Source organism: Phascolarctos cinereus, unplaced genomic scaffold (assembly GCF_003287225.1).
Source record: "Phascolarctos cinereus isolate Bilbo 61053 unplaced genomic scaffold, phaCin_HiC Scaffold_2;HRSCAF=192, whole genome shotgun sequence".
Taxonomy (NCBI): domain Eukaryota; kingdom Metazoa; phylum Chordata; class Mammalia; order Diprotodontia; family Phascolarctidae; genus Phascolarctos; species Phascolarctos cinereus.
Genome location: NW_027555625.1, coordinates 5,517,031 through 5,541,613, shown reverse-complemented (window position 1 = coordinate 5,541,613; position 24,583 = coordinate 5,517,031). Strand labels below are relative to the sequence as shown.

Sequence of the window (24,583 nt, the reverse complement as noted above, 5' to 3'; positions counted from 1 at the left end):
ATTTTCTCTCTGGGAAGTAGATGTTTATAAACCCAAGGGGAAACCTGGGCATTTACCCCGGAGCATCCTCCCTGACCCCCAAAAGACGGACCAAGTATTGAAGTGAAGGCTTGAGAGACATTTCTCAGGGACAAGGCAGAAGGGATGGACCAGAGGATCTCAATTTCCTTAAATGTAATTATCGCAGGAGGTCTCCTTTATCGGCTGCCTTCTGCCCTGACTTTCTGCTGCCTTGGCTTCAAAGCTTTCTCGTTAACTCTTGACCAAGAACAAATCCCTTGACCTCTGGGTGCCTCAGTTTCCTCACCTGTAAAAGGGGAGTCCTTACCTCAAAGGTGTGCAGCAATGACTCCCGTGAGACCGCACACAGACATGTGCAGCCAGGGCTTTGTAAGCCACGGAGGGTGACGCATGCAGGGATGCGGCAAGGCGCGGGGGCCGCTCACCTTCGGAACTGCTGGTAGGTCCTGTATCTCTGGGTCATGATTTCATCCAGCAGTTTGATGAACTTCTTCAAGCTCTTCACTTTGCCGTCGAGGTCCTGGTAGGTCTCTTTGGCCTCCTTGTACTGCCTGCAGAATGAACAGGCAGTGAGTTCTGAGTGAAGAGGTGCACCGTCAGGGTGCCCCAGGGCAGGGGCAGGAGGCCTCCAGGGGCCCCCCCAGAGCTGGGCTCAGCACAGGGGCTGCCAAGGTCACGCCTGATCCCACCGGCACGGCCTCCTCCCCACACTCTCCACTGCCAGGTGCCCGAGACAAACTGAAGAGTCACTTAAAGATGAAGGTGAGTGCCAGCCAACAGGAATCAATGTCTCAGGGAAGGAAGAATGGCAGGAGCTGGCGGTGTCTCTGAGGACCCCACTCCTCATCCAATTTCTTTCTGTTGCCCTCCCCTGACCGTCACCGGGCTGTCAATGGGCACAGCAGTCCTGGAGAGGAAAGGCGCCAAACAGCCCATCTTCGGAAGTCTGTGGGACCCACCATGCTCCACGGAGCCCTCACACCCTGGGCATTAGTGTGAGCACAGGACAAACCGTGCTCTCGGCTCTGCTCGGGTCTCTCTGATTCCACGTGCTCGGCCATTTCTCATGGAGTCACTGCACGCCACTGCACACAGGCCTAGAGGCCTCTGTCTTTCCCTGTCTTAGTTGCCTCTCTGAGGCAGAGTCAGTCTTCTTCCCTGCCAACCTGGAGGCTGCAAAGGCATTTCTGTTTCTGTACATGGTACTAACCTTTCTGCCAAGGCAAAGACAAGAAACGAGAGGGAGCAGTGTTCTGCGTCATCTCCCTCACGCCGTGCCCAGCCCTCACCCTGACTCCACTCTGCCTCAGCCCCTGGATTCCTGATCAGAGCCTTGAGCTTAGCTTTCCAGGCCTGTCCAGGCCAACTGGGCCATCTGAGGAGAGGCCAGCCAAAGGCCGCCAGCAGACGGCTGGGCATCCAGTGGTCTGGAGGAAGCAGAGTCCCCAGGAGCTGACCAGGGACGTGGAGCCCATAAAACAAGACTTGAGGGAACCAGACATCTTGCTGTGCAGGTCACGGTGAAGCCTCAGGACAAAGGCTCAAGTTGGCTGGACGATGACACCTCAGGAGAGGACCAGCGGTCAGTCGTGACATAGGGGCCCACACATTTGTTACGAAGCCCATTTGCTGACAAAGGTGGGGTGGAAGCTGGCAGCATGTCCTTCTCGAGGTGGGCAGGGCCCCGACAAGTCAGAAGGAACAGCTGGACATAAGTGAGCACAGAGGTCACGGTGTAAACTGAGACGCCCCTGCGCCATAGGGAGAGGCTTCCGTGGAGCCGAGATCGGGAGGAGCAAACAGTCCAGGGATGTTGCTGCTCTAGGAGGGGATGCCATCACTGACTCTCCTTGCAAGCCCAAGAGGGCATGCCGGAGGCTGGCGGCCACCACGGTAGCAATGCTCACAATGGGGGAGCTGGCCGCCACCGTGGCACAAGGTGCTCTTCTACAGGGCAGCTGCCATAAGGGTGCTCTTCAATGGGACAGCCGCCATGGTGGTGCTCTTCGAGAGGGTGGCCACCACAATGGTGCTCTCGGACAAGGCAGCCACAACTGCGGCGCTCTTTGCTCTTTGAGAGGGCGGCCACCACAACGGTGCTCTTGGACAAGGCAGCCACCACTGTGGCGTCCTTTGCTCTTCAATGGAGCAGACACCATGGCCGTGCTCTTTGATAGCACAGCCACCAAGCAGCTCTCTTTGCTCTTGGACAAGATAGCCACCATAACAGTGCTCTTCACTCTTCAAAGAGGTGGACATCACGGTGGTGCTCTTTGAGGGGGCAGCCCCTGGAGGCAGTACTCTTTACTGGGGTGCCTTGGAGGATGAGGGACAGGAGGTCAACCAGGATGGTGAAGAGAACACAGGCTATCTAGGTGGGAGAAAGTTGGATGGGAAGGAGGAGGAAGGGATGGACAGACCTAAGGATGGCTGCCTTCAAATACTGATGACAGAACAGATCTAGGCCTGGGAAGAAATTACAAAGAGATCAATATTCTCCAAGTATAAGGGAAAACTTCCTAATAATTAGCGCTATTTAAAAAATTACCTTAGGAGGGGCGGAGCCAAGATGGTGGAGTGAAAGCAGTGACTTGCTTGAGCTCTCCCCCAAACCCCTCCAAATACTCATAAAAAATGGCTCTAAACAAATTCTGAAGTGGAAGAACCCACAAAAAGACAGAGTGAAACAAATTTCCAGCCCAAGACAACCTGGATGATTGACCGGAAAGGTGTATCACGCCGGGCTCGGAGCACAGCGCAGCATGGCATGGGCACGCAGGCCACAGAGAACCTGGAGCAGGCCTCAGAGGACTGGAAATTGGGCAGCTGTGGAGGTTTCCAGACTCCTCAACCCACTAATGTCAAAGACAACTTAGAAGGTCAGTGGGAAAAGTCTGTTTCTGTCGGTGCTGAGAAAGGAAGGCAGGGTCAGCTTCATTCCCAAGAGCGTGGTGGGGGGGGGCAGCTGCTTCCCGAGCTTCTGGCCCACAGACTGAGGGGGAATCCAGTGGCTGATCAGAGAGGGATGCAGGGATCTCTTTGCCAGTGCTGAGGCAGGAATCTCTTGCTTTGCCCGTGTTTGGATCTGGGTCACAGTTCTGGGCCGCAGTGCTGGGGTGAGGAGGAACACTGGTGTGGTGGAGCTTGTAGTGGCTGTGGAGAGGAACCCCTCCTCACAGTTACAGGACAGAAAGGAATACTTGTGGTCACAGGCCAGGAAAGGAGTAAACACCTCGCCCCTTATCATACCACCTTGGAAGAACTGAAAATTTACAGGTCCCTACAAGTATCTCTGAAAACAGCTGTACAAACCCCAAGCTTGGGACAGTACATTCTCCACATTGGAAGCAGACTCTTACCTTAACAAAGAGTTTAAAACTCAAGTAATTGGCTGGGATCATGAGCAAGCAGTGCAAAAAGAGTCAGACTATATTATCTTACTTTGGTGAAAAGAAGATCAAAATATACAACCAGAAGAAGACAACAAAGTCAAAGCTCCTACATCCAAAGCCTCCAAGAAAAATATGAATCCCAGGCCTTGGAAGAGCTCAAAAGGGATTTTGAGAAGCAAGTAAGGGAAGTAGAGGAAAAACTGGAAGAGAAATGAGAGTGATGCAAGAAAATCATGAAAAACAAGTCAACAGCTTGCTAAAGGAGACCCAAAAAAATACTGAAGAAAATAACACCTTAAAAAATAGCCTAACCCAAATGGCAAAAGAGGTCCAAAAAGCCAATGAGGAGAAAATGCCCTAAAAAGAAAAATTGGCCAAATGGAAAAGGAAGTCCAAAAGATTACTGAAGAAAATACTTCCTTAAAAATTAGAATAGAGCAATTGGAAGACAGTGACTTTATGAGAAATCAAGACACTGTAAACAAATCCAAAAGAATGAAAAATTAGAAAACAATGTGAAATATCTCATTGGAAAAACAACTGACCTGGAAAATAGATCCAGGAGAGAGAATTTAAAAATTATTGGACTATCTGAAAGCCATGATCAAAAAAAGAGCCTAGACATCATCTTTCAAGAAATTATCAAGGAAAACTGCCCTGATATATTAGAACCAGAGGGCAAAATAGAAATTGAAAGAATCCACAGATCTCCTCCTGAAAGAGATCCCCAAAGGAAAACTCCTAGGAATATTAGCCAAATTCCAGAGTTCCCAGGTCAAGGAGAAAATATTACAAGCTGCCAGAAGGAAACAATTCAAGTACTGTGGAAACACAATCAGGATAACACAAGATTTAGCAGCTTCTACATTAAAGGACCGCAGGGCATGGAATATAATATTCCGGAGGGCAAAGGAGATAGGATTACAACCAAGAATCACCTACCCAGCAAAACTGAGTATAATCCTTCAGGGGAAAAAATGGTCATTCAGTGAAATAGAGGACTTTCAAGCATTCCTGATGAAAAGACCAGAGCTGAATAGAAAATTTGACTTTCAAATACAGGACTCAAGTGGAACATGAAGAGGTAAACAGGAAAGAGAAATCATAAGAGACTTATTAAGATTGAACTGTTTACATTCCTGCATGGAAAGATGATATTTATAACTCATGAGACCTTTGTCAGTATTAGGGTAGTTGGAGGAAAAAAATTATATGTATGATAGATAGATAGATAGAAGAAGATAGAGGGCACAGGGTGAGTTGAAGATTAAGGGGTCATATCTGGAGAATAAAATTAAGGGATGAAGAGGATTATACTCAGAGAAGAAGAAAGGGAGAGGTAGAATGGGGTAAATTATCTCACAAAAAAAACAGAAAAGAAAAGTCTCTTACAGTGGAGGGGAACAGGGGAAGGTGAGAGGGAATGAGTAATCTTATTCTCATAGGATTTGGCTTAAGGAGGGAATAACATACACATTCAATTGGGTATGGAAATCTGTCTTACCCTACAGGAAAATAGGGGGAGAAGGGGACAAGAGAGCAGGGGATGATAGAGAGGAGGGCAGATTGGGAAAGGGTAATCAGAAGTAAATACTTCTGAGGAGGGACAGGGTCAAAAGAAAGAATAGAATAAATGGGAGGGCAATAGGATTAAGGGAAATAGAGTTAGTTTTTCACAACATGTCTACCATGGAAGTGTTTTGCATAACTGCACATGTACAACCTATATTGAGTTGCTTGCCTTTTCAATGAGGGTGGGTGGGGAGGGAGGAAGGGAGAAAATTTGAAACCTAAAGTTTTAAAAACATATGTTTAAAAAAAATGTTTTCACATGCTATCGGGAAATAAGAAATATAGGAAATGGGGTACAGAAGTCTATCCTGCCCTACAGGAAAATAGAAGGGGAAGGGGATAAGAGAAGGGGGGAAAGAAAGAAAAGAGGACAGACTAGGGGAAGGGATATTCAGAATGCATGCCATCTTGGGGTGGGGAGGGGGATGAGGTGAAAATTTGAAACTCAAAAACTTGTGGAAATGAATGTTAAAAACTACAAATAAATATATATTTAAAAAATAAAAAAAAAATTACCTTAGGAGGTAATGATCTCCCTAACACTGGAAAGTGTTCCTAGGAAAATACTTCTCATTTAGAGTCTAATGAGCCAGCCATCAAAATGTTTCATCATTATTTTTCCAACACAACCTGTCTGAGTAAATTCGAACCCCATTTTAAAAGAACAGATTGGGGCCATGGTCATCCTGGTAAAGATTTCTTTTTTCTCAAATGAAAAAAAAAAACCAGTAATCTATCCAAGATCAAGAAGATACTACATGAAAAACAACAAGACCAACCCCAAAGTGCTTTACCTGCCACTGAACAAAGAATTCTGAAATCTTGGGAAGGAAACCAATTTTCATAGAAAGGAAAAAATCCCAGCTGTCTGCTCAGAGGCAGTCCCATGTGAAAAGAGAGCTGAGGGGGGCGCAGTGGATAGAGCTCCAGCCCTGGAGTCAGGAGGACCCGCGTTCAAATCCAGCCTCAGACACTTGACACTTACTAGCTGTATGACCCTGGGCAAGTCACTTAACCCCACTGCCTTGCCAAAAATGAAAAAGAAAATTTTTTTTAAAAGAAAAAAAGAAAAGAGGGCTGAGGAGGCAGGAGAGAGCTGCCTCTGGGACCCCTCAGGAATGCCGAGGAGACAGGCAAAGAGCCACCTGGGAAACGAGACTTGTGATGGCCCAAGGGTGCTTGCTGTGGCTGGAACCACAGAGTCAGCTGTGAGACAGGGGGCACTCGGTTACCTGATGATCTCTTCCCTGTCCCCATGGCTGTCACTTTCTATCTGGATCTTCCGCCTCAGGTGGGTAATTTCTTTGTCGAGAACGGAGGCACTTTTCTTCACTTCTATTCGCTCGGGGCAGATCTTTTTGGCCAGAGCAGTTTTCTCCTAAAACAATTAAAGTGCAGTTTTGCTCAGTAACAGACTTAAAAACTCCTTTCCCCTGAATTCCTTTGATGTAAAAAAGGCTTTAGGAGCTAAAACAACTCCACTGCCTGCAGCTACACAAACAAGTCTGAGCAGCCCAAGCCGGGCTGCAGGCCAACCCAGAGGGGACTTTGACCAAGGCAGAAACGCTGGAGCCGGTGACTCTGGACAAGGACTCAAATGAACAACGGAGCGCTGTGACACCCCAACCACCACATGGGCTCCCTGTGCCCTCCCCTCTAGCTTTATTCTTGGCTGTGAGGGATGGCTCTCTAGGAGGGGGAGGGAAGAGTCCTTGGGGAAAGAGAGGTAATGTAAAAAGTAGTTGATAAAAAAATGCTTTAAAAGAAATAACCTTTGAAAAAAGCATCCCCTCTGTGACTCTTCATTTAAAAATGCTACCATGAATGCACACCACTTTCCTCGGGCACAGAACCACCAAGCCGTCTCAGTGCTAATGGCCCCCCCCGGGCAGCCAGGAAGGCCTGCAGAGCACACTTCTCCCTCATCTTGTGGGAGCCTCTCAAACCCGGGGCTCACACGGCCAGGCCCTCCTCGGCCCTCCGTCTACTGCCTGATGCCAACACCCCGACCCTCCACCAGGGTAGCTTCTCCGCCTCCTCCCCTTGCCCTCTCCCCAGTCTAGGCTCTGCCCATCTACCTGTGTGAGCCTCAGCTAATTAAGTCTCTCAGGGCTCAGTCTGCCCATCAGGAAAACAGGAGGGTTGAAGTAAAGCAGGGAGTTAGAAACTCTTGTTGGACAACAACTGTTTCCTGGACACAGCTGGGTCTGCCCACTCCTCACATCTCCTGGAGGGCCTTTCTGGGCTTCTGTCTCCATTGGGCCCCCGCCCAGCATGGGGAACTTTTTACTTGTATTTGGAGCCCCCAGAGCTTAGCACAGTGCCTGGCATACAGAAGGCGCTCAATAAGTGTGTAAGGCTGACCGACTGAAGTCCCTTAGGACTGGTTTCCTTTGTAACCATCAGCTTCTTCTACACATAGAAAACACCACTCTCCTGAGGAAGGGTGCCAGGGATCCCTGACAGGACAATGGGTGCCTTGCGGATCCTGGGCTTCGGCGCCCAGCTCGCCCTGCCTCTTCCCTCGCCTGGTACCTCGAGCTCCCTCTCCGTCTGGGCCAGCTCCTCTTTCTTCGCTTGTAGAGCGTCCATGTGCTGCTTGAGCCTCTCCTCATAATGGCGCAGTGATCGCTTCTGGCTGTCCATCTCCATGTATGCCTGATTCAGCTCTTCCTGTTGGAGTAAAAGCTGAGTGAATGCCAGGGCACTGCCTGGCACCTGCAGGCACAGAGACCAAGCAGAGAAGGCCCTTCCAGCCTCCGCTCGGGGAGCTCAGGAGCCTCAGAGAAGGCGACAGGCACAAAGGTGGGTACGGACAGACAAGCCCGGCCTCAAACCAAGCCAAGGTAGGCCCGCGGGACCCAAGGGGGAGCACCTGCAATAGGACGGGGACAAGGTCCCATCCCGAGGGAGCAGGAAGGAAAGGACGGCAAAGAGAGGCTGTGGAGACACAGCATCGGCTGTGGGGCCCAGACCTCCGCAGTTCGCAGCTCGCTGGAGAGCCAGAGGGGAGCCCTCAGCTAGCTCTGCGGGGCTTCCACGCCTCCATCAGACTAGAAGTCCCCTGAAGGCAGGGGCTGCTGCCTTCTCGGCTGTATCTTCAGGGCCCAGCAAAGCAGCTGGCACGTAGCAGGCCCTCGACAAAAGTAAAGTGCACCGTATGGTACTGCATCACACCTGCACCAAGCGGAGGGAGAATGAACTTAGGGGTGACTGGAAGAATGTGCTGCCCCCCAAAAGAGGAAAGTTCTGGAGAACCTTTGGATGGACACAGGGACATGACGTCTAAGGTGGCCCCGGCCTAGGCGTCACCCGCAGAGATGCTAATTCAATCCATGGGAACTCTCATAGAGAGAGAAGAGGGCCCTGTTCTGAGTCCTGAGGGCTAGCCATGGTCAAGGGGCACAGATGTCACACGTATGTGTCATACAAAGGATGGATATGCAAGAGAGGTGCGCAGTGGGATGGAGGCAGACCCGGGGAGGTCAGTGTCCCCAAGCCTGCAGGAAGAGCTGGTGAAATGCATGCAGAGGCATGCAGAAGGACGAGGACAGAGAAGAGGCCACGGCTAGGCATGGTGACCAGAGAAGGAATGATGGGAAAGATGAAGTTAGGGGAGGGAGGGAGGAAGTCACAGGAAGAAAGGAATGAAGAAAGGAAACCAGGATGTGGCCTCAGGCGAAGGGAGAAGAGGCTGCTGGGAGGCAAAGAGGATGGAGCCCACCCCCCAACTCTCCAAGAAAAAAGGGCAAGTGAATGTAGCAATCAGGAAGCTGCCGGTGAGCCTGGAGAACATCACTGTGCAAAATGGCGGCCCTGGCTTCAACACCAAGATCTGGAGGCGGACCCCAGGGACCACTAACCTATTCTCACCGGACAACTGTGACTGATTTCTGACCCCACGACCTTGCAGCTCCCCCCTGCACATAGGTCCTATTCTACCCCCTCTCCCCTGAGAGCCGTGCCCAGGCAGGAAGAAAACGATGGCTGAAGGAAGGTCTGATGACTGGAATGAAACAGCTTAAGCTCATCTCCCAGAGAGCCAGGGAAGGCAGTATTATTGGAGGGGCAGGCCTGCTTTCCCGGCCCAGCCTGCCACTGGATGACCTTGTGAACATCCCACCCCTTGTACCCCAGGGAAGCGTACTAAAGAGAGCACTAGATCTGGACCCCAGGGCTCTGGGTGCTAATCCTGACTCAGCCCCTTGTATGTGGGTGGTTGAACAAATGATTCTCTCTGCCCTCTGCATCCTCTGCAGAAAACTGCCGGGGCTAAGCCAGCAGCCAGCATCCCCCCAGTTCACAGCGCAGGGACCCTGCTTCCCAAGCTCTCTGAGGGCAGACGCGCACCATGGCTGGGAGACCCAAAGACCCAAAGGCGACACCACAAACCTTCGCAGGCTCTGCTGATTCAGAAACCCGATGGATTTTCAGCTTGAAGTCCTCGTACGTCTGCTCGGCATCTGCTTTCTGTTTTCTTAAACTCTCCATTTCTTCCTTTCGAACTTTCATCTCTCCCTCTACTTCCTTCATCCGCTTTTTAATTTCTTCATCTTCCTCCTCCTGCTCACAAGTGGAATCAAGAAGGGCATTTCTGAATACAAAAAACGTGGCGCCGCTCACCCGAGGGGAAAAGGCCTGGGAGCGAGGCCGTGCCTCTGGCAAATGGCAGAAAGTGGGCAAAGAGGAGGGATGAGAGGGAAGAGGTGAAACGGGTCTAGTCCGGCTGGCAGAGGTGCCCAAAGGGCAGAGGGACCCGGGCACAGGACGAGGCAGGAGGAGATGGCAGCCACACTGGGCTCCACGGGCCCAACGTTCGATGGCCTGTCTCGTTCCACAATCAAACACCAGAAGGACACAAACGTGGGTGGGTGGAGGAGGCCCTGGCAGAGTGCACGGAGGGGGCTGGGAGAAAAACACGGATGCTTTGGGGCCAAGGGGCCTTGTGGGCAGTGCAGGGGCAGAACCCAGCTGGACAGCAGCCAAGGGGGCCATGTACACAAGGGGAGATCAATCATTCTGGCTCGAGGGTGAAGCCTGTCTGAAAACAGAGGCTGCACATTCTCACCAGGGTTGAGATGTCCACGGACTGGTTTTCTTCTTCATTCTCAAGATCTTTTATTTCTACAATGATTTTTCTTACTTTAATCTGAAAGAAAAACATTTAGGATTTTTTGGTCCACATATTTTTCAGACTTAGGTCAGTTTTCAAAAAATTGTGGCACCCCCTCCCCCCCATCCTGGGACTGCCCCCTGCTGCCACCCACATACTGGACAAGCCCCAAGGCCAGAGATATCTCCAACCCCCAAGAATCAGCATGGGGTTCCCTATGCGGAGTCCCAGGCTCCCAGACTCCTGACAGGCCTCATTTCCCGCCCCCTCCTTCACACCACTGGACCCCCAGATCCCCTCTATCAGGCTGAAGGCTATTTCAGGGCACGCATGCAGATCTCACACACAGAAGTACATGTAAACACTGCTGTCGTTGAGTTGTGTCAGACTTTGTGACCCAGTTTGGAGTTTTTTTGGGGGGAGATACTGGAGTGGTTTGCCATTTCCCTCTCCAGCTCATCTTACAGATGAGGAAACTGAGGCCAACAGGGTTAGTGACTGGCCCAGGGTCATGCAGCCAGGAAGCATCAGGCTGGATTTAACTGGGTCTTGCAGACTCGCCCCTGGTGCTCCGTGCGCTGTGTACAACTGATCGATGCAAGCAGGCTTGACATGCTGAGAGTCAAAAGTACCGAAGCCTGCTTCCTTGCTTACAAAAGGGGGGCCCAGAGAGACTGAGAGGTTCTAGTGATAAAGGTGAACCTTGATGCAGTCAGGAACGTGAGCTCCTATGGCTAGAACAGGACTGTAGAAGAGCATCACGGAACAGGGCCTAGAGTCTACAAGAGCTGAATTTGAGTCCAGTGTCAGACGCGTCCCAGCCGTGTGGCCCTGGGAAGCTCAGCTGACCCCGCCTGCAAGTGGAGGCCATTCACATGAGCATCCCGGGCCCGGGGGTCCCTCACATGGCCCTCTGGAGACCACCAAAGACACCTCCCCCGCCCCAGCCTGGTGCCCAGGGGCAGAGGGCTGTGGCTGTCACCTTGAGTTCTTTCAGATCCCGGTGATGGCTGGTGACCAGTTCCTGATTCTTCCGGAGGTCACTCTCCAGGGAGCGCACGTGCCGCTGGAACGCGGCCAGCTGCGCCATTCTGTTCTCCACCTCTTTCTCCAAATGTCTGCAGGAGGAACAAAAGACGATACTGCCCCAGTGCGGCACTGCCCAAGCTCGGGCATTTCTGAACCATCCACAGGGAGAACCAAGTGAAGGTTTGTTCACTCGTGTCTGACTCTGGGAGCCCATGTGGGGTTTTCTCGGCAAAGACACTACAGCGGTTTGCCACATCCTTCTCCAGATCATCTTGCAGATGAGGAAATCAAGGCAGGCAGGTTAAGTGACTTGCCCAGGGTCACACAGCTAGTAAGTGTCAAGTGTTTGGTCTGAGGCCAGATCTGAACTCAGGTCTTCCTGACTTCAGGGCCGGTGCTCTATCCACTGTGCCACCTAGCTGCCCCTTCTGGACAGTTTCTAAACTGTCAGGGGAAAGCTGAAGACAGAGCTGCCCTGGGTTGCAGGACATCTGACAATCCTGTATTCTGCTTTGTGGGAGACTGACTGATTCAAATGGTAAAATGGAGGCTTAGGATGAGGTCTCCTGTGGAGTGCCAGAGGAATCGGTACTTCCGTGACTCGGAAAGAGCAGATGGAGCACACAGGGCCCCAAGGGGACAGGTCCCGCAGGCTGACAAGCTGGGCCACCCGGCAGAAGATAAAGTTTAGAAGGGGCAACCGTGAAGTCTTACACTAAGAGAATAACTGAATGGTGGGTCTGCGGAGGACCCACAGGAGGGCTTCAGGGGGCTCATCATCCCACCTCACAAGCTTTCAGAAGCGCTCCCTCTGTGTCGGGCAGTGGGGGCACAAAGGAAAAGAGAAGATGGCCCTCAGGGTGGACCACCGGGCCTGACCATCTGCCCACCTCTCTGCCCTGTGCTGCCCTGGCACCGCCATCTGAAGCACTCTTGTAATCTAGTAGGTTTGAGGGGTCTTGCTGACTCCCAAAGCATCAGTGCCACAAGAGCAGGGGCTGTCCAGCTTTCCTGTCTGTCTGCCCAGGGCTTAGCTCACTGAATGCGCTTAACAGAGGCCTTCTCAATTGTGCTATGTGTGCCCTGGCCCACACACATGCGCAGTGCTGTGCACTCATTTTAGAAAACCCCTGGCCAACAGGGGTCCTTTGTGCCCGCACCAGACACGGACCAGGCAAAGGATGGGGAAGGGTGAGCCTGGAGAAAAAACAAGTGCAGACGGGACGTAAGCGCCATCTTTAAGCATGCTGTCTGGCCTCTCAGGGCTCACCTAGGGGCAAGAAGGGGAGGCTGCCACCAAGAAACTTAGGCATAAAGGGCAGAAAAACCTCACAGCTACAAGAGGGCCTCCGGCACAGCCAGCTGCCTAGAAGGGTTCCCTCTCTGGGAGGGCAGCAGGCCAGAGAGGGAATTTTTTTTCACACACAGACTGGACAAGATGCATGGTCACAGTGGTCCTAGCCAAGGCCAATGCCCTGAGGAGCTCTACAAGCATGTTCATCAGAGACATTCGTGTCCACATCTCTCTTTTAAAAATGCAATGAGTTTTATGAACATCTTCCATTTCAGAGGCATTTCTGCATTCCCCATCCCCACCACCAAGAGCTGAATCCTCTCTTGGAACAAAAACCATTGAGGCAAAAAACCCCACTAAAGACGACACGTATGACACTGTGGGTATCACTCGTCCTTCAGTTATGTGCGATTCTCCGAGACCCCATTTGGGGTTTTCTTGGCAGAGATCCTGGAGTGCTCTACCATTGCCTTCTCCACGTCATTTGACAGATGAGGAAACTGAGGCAAATAGACCACACAGTGCTCCTGACTCCAGGCCTGGCGCTCTAAGCACTGCAGGGTCCCCAGCTGTCCACGCAGCAATGACATGTTAATGAAGCACTAGCTTCACAAGCGCTGGGGAGAGCAACACAGAAGTGTTTCCTGTATCACCCTTCCCTCTCTGGTGCAGCTTTCTGATGCTGCTACCCACCTTATTTCTTTCTCGACATCCCCAGTGAGATAGCGAGGCCTTGTTCTTTCTGATGAGTAATAGCGCCGTTCAAACACCTGGTCACCTTCTGCGGTGAAGGCTTCATTGCAGTTCTTGGGGGGTTTCTGAGACTGCATCACAGCACGAGCCAGTGGGCTACTCTGAAAATGAGAATGGCACAAGAAACAATTGTCATCAGTTGGTCAAGTATGGCACCCAAACACTGATGGCCCGGCCCAGCACTAGACCATTACATCCAGGCCATCAGCTGGTCCTTCAAAAACAAAGCGGAGCCCAGGGCTTAGTGAATCAGGTCTATTCAATTTATTTAAAATATTCACAAAGGCCAAAAGGTCAGCTTTCAGCGAAGGACACATAGATTATTCCCAACAAATCTTACATTCTAACATCTTAATGAAGTATCTACTGTTTCTATGATTTCTTTTTTAACCATGAATTATTTAGGATAAAGTTAGTCTTCAATCATTTTTAACTATTTATTCAGCGGCTCTTTGTGGAATACAATTTTTGTTGCATTGTGGTCTATAAAAGGTGAGTTCAGTATTTCTGCTTTTCTGTAGACAGCTCTCACTTCACATAAGTTCACACTATGAAAATCTAACTCGCCAGCAGGTAGGAGACAGGATTCCAGTTCCTGGTAGAAGTGGCAGCAGTAGCAGCACCGGTCCAGCTTCATGCCAGGAGTCCTCCACTGCAGGCAATGAAGCTGTTCCACCTTCCTGAGTCGCCAGTGGAACAGTCTCTTTATGTTAAGTGAGAACTGAATGTACTCTTTTGTGAGGTTTTTATGCTCTAATACAGTCGGTTTTTGTAAAGGTGCCATACACAACTGAGAAATATGTATACTTCTTCCTATTCTCATTCAGTAGTCACCAAAGAGTTGTCATATCTAAGTTTTCTAAAATTCTATCCAGCTCCTTGACTACTTTTTGGTTAGATTTGTCTATGTCTGACAGGGGTACACTGAGTTTCCCTAATATTGCAGGTTCTACCATCTTTTTCCCTATAACTCATTTAGCTTTTCTTTTAAATTTTTAGATCCTATATTATTTGGTATACAAATGATACATAATCATAAACACACATTTAATATATAATTATACATGTGTGTTATATATAAGTACGATGATAAATTTTGTATTGATATTAATTTTTTGTCCCGGATGCCTTTCAGCAAAAAGCAGTTTTCCTATTTATCTCTTGTAATATCTATTTTTTTCTATTGTCTCCTCTGTGATCAATGGCTATACCCCTGCCTTTTCACTTCAGCTGAAGCATAACTTATTTTGCTCTAGCCCCTTACTTGAACACTGTATGAATCTTTCAAGGGTGGTTCTTGTCAACAATATTTGGTTGGATTCTGCTTTGTAATCCCTTTTGCTGTCTTCTTTTCTATGGGTGAATTGATCTGATTGATACTCAGAGCTGCCCTTTGCTAATTCTGCATTTTCCTCCCTCTTCACTGTAAAGGAAAAGAGGGTAGGTGGAGAAAGGTGCTTGCTCATCAGCTGGGCCCTAGATTTGAGCCCGTCTGCCCCCCTGGGTTAATCTGTTTTTATCCTGGTTTTTCTCACCCCCCCCATCCCCGCTTCACAACCCACCTGATAGAGTGAGTTTGCTTCTCTTAGCATTAATTCCCCCCTTATTCTACCCTCACTTATTTCCCCCTGTTCTCTACTTCACTCTTGCCCCACTGCCTTATTTTCCTGTTAAGCAAAATATTTCTGTACACTACTCTGTGTGTGTGTGTGTGTGTGTGTGTGTGTGTTCTTCCTTCCTTTGACCATTTCAGATAAGTGAGCCATAAATGAGCTCTGAAAGGAGGGAAAAAAAATAGGATCAGATGGATTTAAAGTGAATTCTATCAAACGTTAAAGAAAATGCAATTCTTATATTTCATAAGCTATTGGGAAAAACAGAAAAGGGTGTGCTACCAAATTCCTTCCATAATAAAAATACGGTGTTAATATTGAAACCAGAGAAAAGTTAAGACCAATACCCCTAGTGAATAATGATACAAACTTGTAAAATAAAATATTAGCAAGGAAATTGCAGTAATGTATCATAAAGATTACCCATTATGACCAGGTTGTATTTTATATCAAGAAGGTTGGGCTGGTTCAATATTAGAAATTATCAACACAAGTAACCACAGTAATAATAAAAACAAAACCACATGACATTGATCAATATATGCAGAAAAAGCTTTTAACAAGACCCAACATTCACCCCTGTCAAAAATGCTGGAATGCATAGGAATAAATGGAGAACAGCTGGTCCAACCGTTCTGCAAAGCAATTCCAAGCGATGACCAAAAAGTCGTTCAACTCTGTGCCTCTGGATCCAAGGATTCCACGACTAGGCCTAGATTTCCAAAATGTTAGAGAATAAGGAAAGGGACCTATATGTACACAAATATTTACAGCAGCACAAAGAACTGGAAACCAAAAGGGTGGAGATGAAATAATACTGTATGGTTAGAAACGAGGGCGAACTAGGAAAACCTGCATGAAGTGACATAGAGCAAAGCCAGCAGAACCAGAACAGTTCAGACAACCACAAGACAGACTCAGCAAGATGAAATTAGGAAGCATTAATTAAGCACCTAATAGGTGCCAAGTGCTTCACAATGACTATTTCACTGGGTCCTCACAACACCAGGGAGGTGCCATTTTTACCCCCAAGTTACAGTTGAAGAAATTGAGGCAAACAGAGTTTAAGTGGCTTGGCCAGAGCCACGAAGTATCTGAGGCTGGGTCTGAACTCAGGCCTTCCTGACTCTGGGCCCAGTGCTCCATCCAGCTGGATCATGAAACGTGCTGTTCATCGCCTGACTGGGAGAAGGACTTGGGGTGCACATGGAAATGGAGACTTTTTGGACATGCTTGCTTGAGTGTGCCTGTCTCTAACAAGAGTCTTGTTTTTCTTTCTTTTTCACAGAAGAGAAAAAAGGTGGACATGAGCTAATTGAAAAAAACTTCTTTGCTTTAAAAAAGAATCCATTCTGAGAGCAAATTCAGCAGGGTAATAGGGCCCAGAGCCAGACTGCAAGCGGCTGAAAGACGCCAGGCAGTGAGTGGGGGCAGCTCTCTGTTAGGTTTATCGGTGAAAGGGAAAGAGATGCAGGATAACCAGCAGCAAGGAATGTACCACTGAGGAGGCGGCCACTGGAGATGGGAGAGGGAATGAATGAGGAGTGGGAGAAAAGCTGCCAAGCTCTCTGGGACGGCAGCCCAGGATGAGACCTTCCTTGGGTGAAGACGGAAGAAGGGAGAGAGGTCTAGGGGACAGCCTATGGAGAGGAGGGGCTATGGGGGCATGAGATGGTTCCAGGAACAAGGAGAGGGGACAGAGTAGCCATTGGTGGGGGGCTGATATGAGACAAATCAGAATATCTCCCTCTTTGCTAAAGGGAAGGTATGCAGTCTAAGTGGAACCCAAAGAGGCTTTCACGAGCCATATACCTCAGGGCTCCTTGGACTGGCTCGCCCCAGGCTCCGTGAACAGAACAGAGTTGCCTGTACAAATCACTGGCTTTTCCTCCCAATTTTCACTCAGACACATCTGTGCCCCTGCCAGCCCTTCCTGGCCAGTTAGTAACCCTGAGGGCACTATTCAGTGGAAAATGGGCACAGGAACCATCCAGGGATACTGTCACACACCTTTCAGTGTGTGCCAAACATGACACATTGGGCCTGAGCAGCTACGGTGACAGGATGTCTGCGGCCAAGTGGCACAAGGATCGGGGTGGGTGCAGGCCCCCAGACTAAGGATGCACAGGACACTCACTTTGGTCACATGCAGAATTATCTGTGTTTAACCACGGGCAGTTGTTCTACTACTGGCCAAAGAGGGGCAAGTTTTCTTGGGCGACAGTCCCCACCCTCTGTGGTCTTGTTCCAGTGAGACAAAATTAGACAGGCACAAACATTGTCACACAATCAGAGTGGTGAGGCAGACAAGGGACACGTCTGGCCAACATCTCGTCACACAATGAGAGTGGTTAAGAGAAGAAAGGACACATCTCACCACCTGGATGGAAGGCTGAGGATGTGTGGTCTTACTTTAATTAGCAGCACGGTCTCTATTCTCCTCATGTCAATCAAGCTATTGGCCACGACTGCATTGTCTATTTCTAAAGCTGTGAGCACTGTGGGAAACTCCGGGTGATAAGCCGCTCTGGGAGGGAAGAAGAAGAAAGTCAATGTACTTTTCCCGTCCTGAACGGTGAAAACCCCTTTTGGACGACAAGAAAAGGCAGGAAGTTCCTGGCCCAAACCCCTGCCCAGGCTGCCAGCCAGGTAAAGACTGGGGGCCAGCCCTCCCCACCATTCTAGAGATTTGTGCATCAACAAGGAGAGTGCGGCAGTGGGGCACGACCGGGCAATGGAACCGTTGGCATATGCTAGCCTTTCTCAGTGTTATACTGAAGAGAAAGAGACCCCTCACGGAGTTGGGCCTGAAGTCAGCGAGACCTGAGTTCAAATCTGACTCACATACTTAGTAGCTGGGAAAGTCATTTAACCTCTCTTTGCCTTGGTTTCTCAAGCGCAAAATGGGAACAGTAACGGCACCTCCCTTCAGAGTTGTGAGGACTGATGAGATCAGGTTGGTAAAGTGCTTAGCACAGTGCCTGGCACACAATACAAACGCTTATTCCCATCTCCTTTCCCTCAATACCTCAAATTATTGACTAGGGATGCCAATTTTGTGCTTTTTTACTACAAAGAACAGATTTTAGTTACATAATAAATGAACACTAATAGGAATATTAAAATTCCACTGACTTATAGAAATAAGCACAAGTTTAGAAGTAAAAATAACAACCACCCCAAGCCTAGACTGGAGTTTCTGAAAAGCTTTTAGAGAGAAAATTACAGGAATACATTCTTTTAGACTACAACAGGTAAAAAGCCAGACTCATACTCCCATGCTTTCTTCAGCACCATGGAAGTCGAACAAACTCAGCTCAAGAGAATCTGAACCTTTTCTGTCCCCTGAGGACAAACAGCTAGTTAGCCAGACTTTCCGGGTGGATCAAGCCAGTTCCCAAATTAACCTCACTCAGACCAGGGGAGACTTCTGTGCCTACAGACTCGGCATCAGGGCTGCTAAGACCATATCCCCCTGGGAAGCTCAAATTGTCCTGCTGCTGCCCATCCAAGGAATGTCCAAAACCCCTTCCCTTAACTCTATCACCCCATGAGTCAGGTCTTAACCAAGTGAAGCCAACAGTCACAGGAAACAGCCCACCAAGTGTCCATGAGAAATGGCACAATAAAAAGTTAATAAAAGGAAGATGAAAGAGTCCCATCACTCTTGTATGACATTCTAGTGGTTAGACTATGGAGTCAATGCTATTTCAGCAGCCCACAATCATGCATTAGTCACAGAAAGAGCCAATGCTGGCATCTTGTTCCCTGACACTGGAAGTAGAACATTTCATTTAATTCTAGTTAATCAGTCAACAAGGACAGATGAAACACCTTCTGTGTGCCAGGTCCTAGCTGAAAGACACTACTTGCTCTCAAGGGGCTGGCTCACGGTTTAATGGCTGGAGGCAGAAGAAGGAAGGAACCAGCACTCATTAAGCACCTACTACATGCTGGGCAAAGTGTTACATGCTTCACGATATGAACTGCTTCCATCTGAATTGTGGGGAGACTGACAATCACCCAGCACGATAAGGTAGTTGACCCTGAAGTCCTTCTGTGAGCTGATTGCCAAGCCTTCAGACTCCACTGCAGAGAACGTGGCTCTGACGGGCCGGCCCTGCTGTGTGAATGCCAAATGGATGCTTGCCTAAAAGACTGTTACAGAGAACTCAGGCGAGGCAGGCACTCACACAGAGGTCAGAAGAAGCAATAGGAGGACACTTTCAAGGTCTCTGAAGAACTCTGCAATCGATTTTGTGACATAGGAGACCCTGGCACACGACTGCCCAGCATGGTGTTCCCACATCAGAGAAGGTGATGTGCTCTAGGAGCAAGGCAGAACTGTAGCAGCTCCCAAGAAACGCGAGGTGCGCCAATTTAGAGAACCCCCCCAAATGAGCCTTCCAGCTCGTACTGGTCTGATCAGCCGGTCGGACACACTGCATCTTCACCCCGACACCACGATATCACTTTGGTCCTCTCTGAGTGCAAAGGACAATCGCCAACCCCAAATGTGACCTCATGCGATCCTCACAACGTCCCTGGAAGGCTGGCACTATCATCACCCCCATGTTGCAGATGAGCAACGGTTCAGCGACTAGACTAGGGTCACCCAGCTGGTGTCTGAGACTGTATCTGAACCCCGGTCTTGCTTGCATCAAGGCTAGCACTTGGGCGGTCAGTCACCTCTGCTGGGGGGGCTGGGCGGCAGGAGGCCTTACCTGCGCGTGACATCGTATACCTCGTTGCGAAACTCGGAGACGATGATCTGAGGGCGGGAAGACGCCGGAGGATAGAGATTCTTCATGAGCCCCTGGAGGACGCGCTCATCTTTATAGTTGTGACAACAAAAGGCAAAAATGAGGCCCTTTAAGCAGCACTCGATGGCCAAGGCGAGCTCGGGGTCCCGCAGGCGGATGCAGGCGCCTAGAGAGAGGGCGTCGAGCTGTTAACTGACAGCTGCGAATCCCACAAGGGGGGGAGCCCGCCCTCGGCCCGGCGAGATGCCAGGGATGTGCCCCGCGGGGGCAGGGACACAGAAGGAAGCCCCCACTGCCGCGACTGGACCCCGGACGCACGACTGACACGAGCAGGGGTCTGTCGCGTCCGAAGGCCCATCTGCCTGGAGCTGCTGCCCTGCGCCACCCCGCATGCTGCGGGATGCAAGGCGCGGCCGCCCCTACCTAGCGGGCCCACGGGCTTGCGGGTGAACTGCCCTTTCCTGTGGGCCTCGTCGATGGCTTCCAGAAGGGCTGGCACCTGCGAGCCGAACTGCTTCAGCCGATTGGTCCTGGTCTCCTTCAGGTGGTGCAGGTGCTTCCGCTTGGTGCTCAGCATCTGCTGCACATCCGCCTCTTCTTGCCTGAGAGGAGACGGCACGTGACACAATGCATCCTGCGGCCCGAGGGGGACTGCTCACTACACCAAGGCTGAAGCCCACCCCGGGGGGGGGGGCCAAGAGGACCGTGGAGGAGAGGACACACGCTCCTTGACCTCCTCCCCCTCCTTGCTGCTAAGCGGGAGAAACCGCACTGGACTTGAGTCTGGGATCTGGCCCCCAAAGGAAAGTCCTCAGTCTCCCCACCTATCAAATGGGAGCGGTTGGATTAAGGGTGTCTAAGATCCCTCTGGGTTTTATGGACTCTACTGCTGGGGTGAGGTCCAGAGATCAGGGGGATTAGGTGGGGGGTGGGCTGAGGAAAGGAGGCCTGGAGGACCTCAGGGCACAGGAAGGGTGTCCAGGCCTCAGCCCCACCCCAGAGGCTCAACGTACATGATTTTGGAATGTTCTTCTTTGTCTTTTTCCATGGCTTGCTGGAAACGCTCCATCTCCTGTCCCAGCAAATCTTCCTGATCCCGATAGCTCCTGATCATTTCATTTAACTCGGCGATCTTTCTCTGCCTTTCCCGCCTCGCTGGCTCCAAGCTCTGATCAGCGCTGCGGGGACAGAGCAGGTCGGGGCATGCTGTGTGAGCCCCAGCCCCCAGCCCCTGGCCCAATGAGCAAGCTTCAGGGTCCCCAAATCCCATACCTCCTCTTCAGCTCCTCAATCCGGTTCCTCAGCTGCTCACCGTCCCTTTCCAATCCTCTAAATTCGTTACGGCAGCGATTATGTAAAACCTGATGTCAAAACATTAGGCACACATGAGGGAAGCAGGGGCAAACGGATCATTTCCCTGGAAACCTTTCAAGGCTGGACATGACCACAAAAAGGGCCCCAAAGACCCAGTGCCTCCCAGGCAGCGACGGCCCCAGGAGACCAAGAGCTGCCCCCTCCCCGAACTCAAGAGCCCCCAAGATGACCCCTGAGGATGGCCTGTGAGGATAGCCCCAAGATGGCCTCCGAGGACAGCTCCCAAGGATAGCCCCGAAGATTGCCTCCAAGGACAGCTCCCAAAGATAGCCCCCAAGAGGACCTCCGAGGAAAGACCCCAAGACGGCCTCCAAAGACAGCTCCTTAGAATAGCCCTCAAGATGGCCTCCAAGGATACGCCCAAGACAGCCTCTGAGGACGGCTCCCAAGGACAGCCCCCAAGACGAAGGATGGCCACCGAGGAAGGTTCCAAGGGACCCCCATTCCATCCCTTGTGAGGCCCCTGCCCTCACCTCTGCATCATTGTAAGCCTTCTTCTTCCTGATCAGATCTTCCTTGGCTTCACTGCACTTGGGCTCCAGGGCAATGGCCTCTTCATTGATCTTTTCCAAGTTACTCTGAATCACCTTAAATTTCTCCTCAGCTACACTGACTTTGGCCTTTAAGAAAAAAGAAAACCCCCCCATGTCCAAATCCATGCAAAGTTGAATAGAAAAAGGAATGAGAATGGCTTAAAGCTCCCCAAGCCAACAACGTGAGGCCTGTCCAATCTATGATGTCAAACCTAGGGAGACAAGGGTCAGATGAACCTAAGGCTTGAACTTGGTCCATATTTTAGGAGCCAGGAAGCATCGTGCCGTCGAGCGATGGAGTACGAAGGCACTGTGAGAAGTTGTACAGCCTCATTCTGTCACCTTGGGGGAGGCATCACTAAGGAGGGCTCAGCTAGCCCGGGGAAGGGCCTCCTCAGGGTTCAAGCCAAGGTCTTTGGCTTCTTGACTCGAGCCTCTCTGCCAAGGCCCGATGAGGCCCACTGTGCCAGTGCTCACCTGCCAGTCCTCCAGCTTCTGGGTCAATCGCAGAGTACGCTGTTCTTCGACACTCACTTTGCTTCTCATTTCTTCAATCTCCTTTTCATATTCGCCCACCTACAAGAGAAGGTACACAAGACCCCCTGAAGCTCCCATCTGAACCTGAGCTGTTTCAAACAGTAAGAGATTCAAGAAGGGTTACCAGGGCCCAAGCCATCTCGTGTTTCAGATCCTCCAGCTTCTTCCTCATCACACTCAGGTCAGCGATGCTCTGAAAGCGCTCTTCTTTCTCTAGGCACTGACGCCGCAGCTCGTGGAGCCGCTGTGAAACAAAACGACATCATTTTACGTCTCCTGAAGTGTGCCTGAGCACACAAGGCAGACGGAGCCTCAGAACAGCTGCAGAGCCGGCCAATGACATCTGCGCTGGGGCAGGAACAACCACTACTATGGGGTCTCGTGACTGTTTCTAGGAGATAGTCAGGCTTTTTGCCCCTATAAAGTAGAAATAGTTTGGTGCATATTCCTAAAGAGACTTAAATTATTTTGATAAACTCCTCATTGTTTGCCTTCAGTAAGTGAATGCTTTTAAAGATGAAGAAATCCTGATCATGAACCAAAGCAGTGAACAGTTTTGGCCTGAGCCTCAGTCTACAGAGGCACCAGTGAGCGAGACAAGACGTCAACGTCATCCTTGTTTAATCAACTCATTTCCTCCCAATCCAAGGAGCCTCATTTCAGGACCGTGTGACCACATGGAGCAATCAGATAGCCAGGGCTCCTGTGCTCACAGGCCACAAGAGAGGCGTTCAAAGCCCATTTCCTCAGCCTGGGAACAAGACGAGCAGGCGAGGCTGCGAAGGGCCGCCTCTAGCTCCCAGACTGAAGCCCAGGAAGGAAGGGCAGGAGGTCACCGTCCACACTCTGGAGGCCACAGTGGTGGACGTGCCCTGCCCCGAGGCCAGTGAGGCTCTGACCTGGCCCTTCTGCCTCTGAGCGTCCCTGGCTTCCTCCAAGGACAGGCCTGTCCCCACTGCTTTGAATCACGGGGCTCCCTGGGCTGCCAGCTCCGGCACAGGATGGAAGCCCTGGGAGGGCCTGGCCCCGTCAGCTGCGTGACCAGCCCTGTCTCTGGTTTTCCCTCTCTACTGGTTTGTTCCTTCCTTCCTTCCTGCTGCCGAGCCAACCAAGCCAGCCCCAATACTATGCCTCTCCTGCCTTCCCTGGCCAAACTGCTAAGAAAAAGCATCTATGCTGACTCTGTTAGACTTGGCTCTTCTCAGCAATGCAAGGATCTAGAACAACTCCAAAAGACTCACGACGGAAAATGCTACCCACATCCAGGAACAGAACTGTGGCGTCTGAATGCAGCTGGAAGCAGACTACTGGCTCTCTTTTTTTGTTGTTTCGTTTTATTTCTTCTTTCTCCTGGCTCCTCCCATCAGTTCTTATTGTTCCTTACATCATTACTAATGGTAAATATGCTTAATGTGAATGTAGAAGTAGAGCCTATTTCATATTGTACCCTGTCTTGGGGAGGGGAAATGAGACGGAGGGAGAGAAAATTTAGAACTCAAAATCTTATAGAAGTGAATGCTGAAAGTAAAATTAAATAAATTAATTATTTAAATAAGAAAAAGAAAATGAAAAAGTATCCACACTGGCTGCCCCCAATTCCTTTCCTATCAGTTTTCAGGCCCCTGACATCTGGCCGACGGACTCAAACACTGTGTCAGAACTGTTCTTTCTCTGACCCCCCACAAGACATGACCTGCCCCGTGTGGGCCCTCTCCTTGGGCCTTCTCCTCTGTCTTCCTGGATGGTTTTTCACCCCTTGGGGACCGCTTCCTGTGAGTGGTTGCCCAGACTCTGTCCTGGGCACCTGTCTTTCCCCATCAGTAGACAGGGACTGAATACAGACCACCCCAGGCACGCAGGCCCACCCTGGCCTCCCTCCTGAGCTCAACACCACCTGCCCACTGGACATTTCTAACATCATGTCCCAAATCAAGCTCTTCCTCTTTCTCCTTCCAACCTCACCTCCGGCCTGACATCCCTGTTTCTATGGAAGACACCCCCCTCCCTCCAGCCTCATGATTGTGGAATCTCAGCATCCGGCATGATTCTGGCCTCCGTCTCCAAGAATCAATCTGCCATCAAAACTCGCTGCCCTGGAGCCCTTCCCTCCACTGTCCCAGCAGCCACTGCCGTCCTGCTGTCCCTCTTGCCTGGGCTCTACACTCCTCCCACCCCAGGCCAGCCCGCGCAGCTGAAAAAGTGCGGATGTGACCCCATCCACGTCCAGTGGCTCTCTACGGCCTCTGGGTCAGAGCTTCCTACAATCAGTGACAAGGACCTCACTCTTTCCTCTCTATGGAGGACAACCCCCTCCTTCCAGACCCTGAGGGACCCTCCCCTGCACACCATCCCCTCTGCTCCTCACACACCCTGCCCCTTCTCTGGTCTCTGAGCCCTCATACCAACCCTCCCGGTCCTTCACATGCAGCCCTGGCCCCCATCTTTCCTGACCACTGACCCCACACGCCCTCCCTCAGTGTACAGAGAAGGCTTCCTTTCTCTCTTGGTATCCCCAGCGCCCCAGACGTGGTGGGTGCTGCACCAATACCTACAGACACCCACGTTTTACCTGAAGGCCTTCACTGACTA

The 24,583-nt window shown here is 50.6% G+C and overlaps 1 protein-coding gene across 5 annotated transcripts in view; it reads right to left on the bottom strand.

Annotated features, from left to right (window-relative positions):
• Positions 1–24,583, bottom strand: part of SMC6 (structural maintenance of chromosomes 6) — a 54,862-nt gene that overhangs the window by 3,861 nt on the left and 26,418 nt on the right. For all 5 annotated transcript variants that reach the window (XM_020967421.2, XM_020967425.2, XM_020967422.2 and 2 more), the window contains 15 exons: positions 22,119–22,238; positions 21,935–22,033; positions 21,398–21,544; positions 20,823–20,911; positions 20,564–20,728; positions 19,974–20,152; positions 19,512–19,716; positions 17,200–17,314; positions 13,115–13,275; positions 11,081–11,216; positions 10,054–10,134; positions 9,378–9,548; positions 7,521–7,658; positions 6,218–6,363; positions 447–572 (listed from right to left, as the gene is read on the bottom strand). In XM_020967421.2, coding sequence (XP_020823080.1) covers positions 447–572; positions 6,218–6,363; positions 7,521–7,658; positions 9,378–9,548; positions 10,054–10,134; positions 11,081–11,216; positions 13,115–13,275; positions 17,200–17,314; positions 19,512–19,716; positions 19,974–20,152; positions 20,564–20,728; positions 20,823–20,911; positions 21,398–21,544; positions 21,935–22,033; positions 22,119–22,238 — 2,078 coding nt within the window. The remainder of the gene's footprint in view (positions 1–446; positions 573–6,217; positions 6,364–7,520; positions 7,659–9,377; positions 9,549–10,053; positions 10,135–11,080; positions 11,217–13,114; positions 13,276–17,199; positions 17,315–19,511; positions 19,717–19,973; positions 20,153–20,563; positions 20,729–20,822; positions 20,912–21,397; positions 21,545–21,934; positions 22,034–22,118; positions 22,239–24,583) is intronic.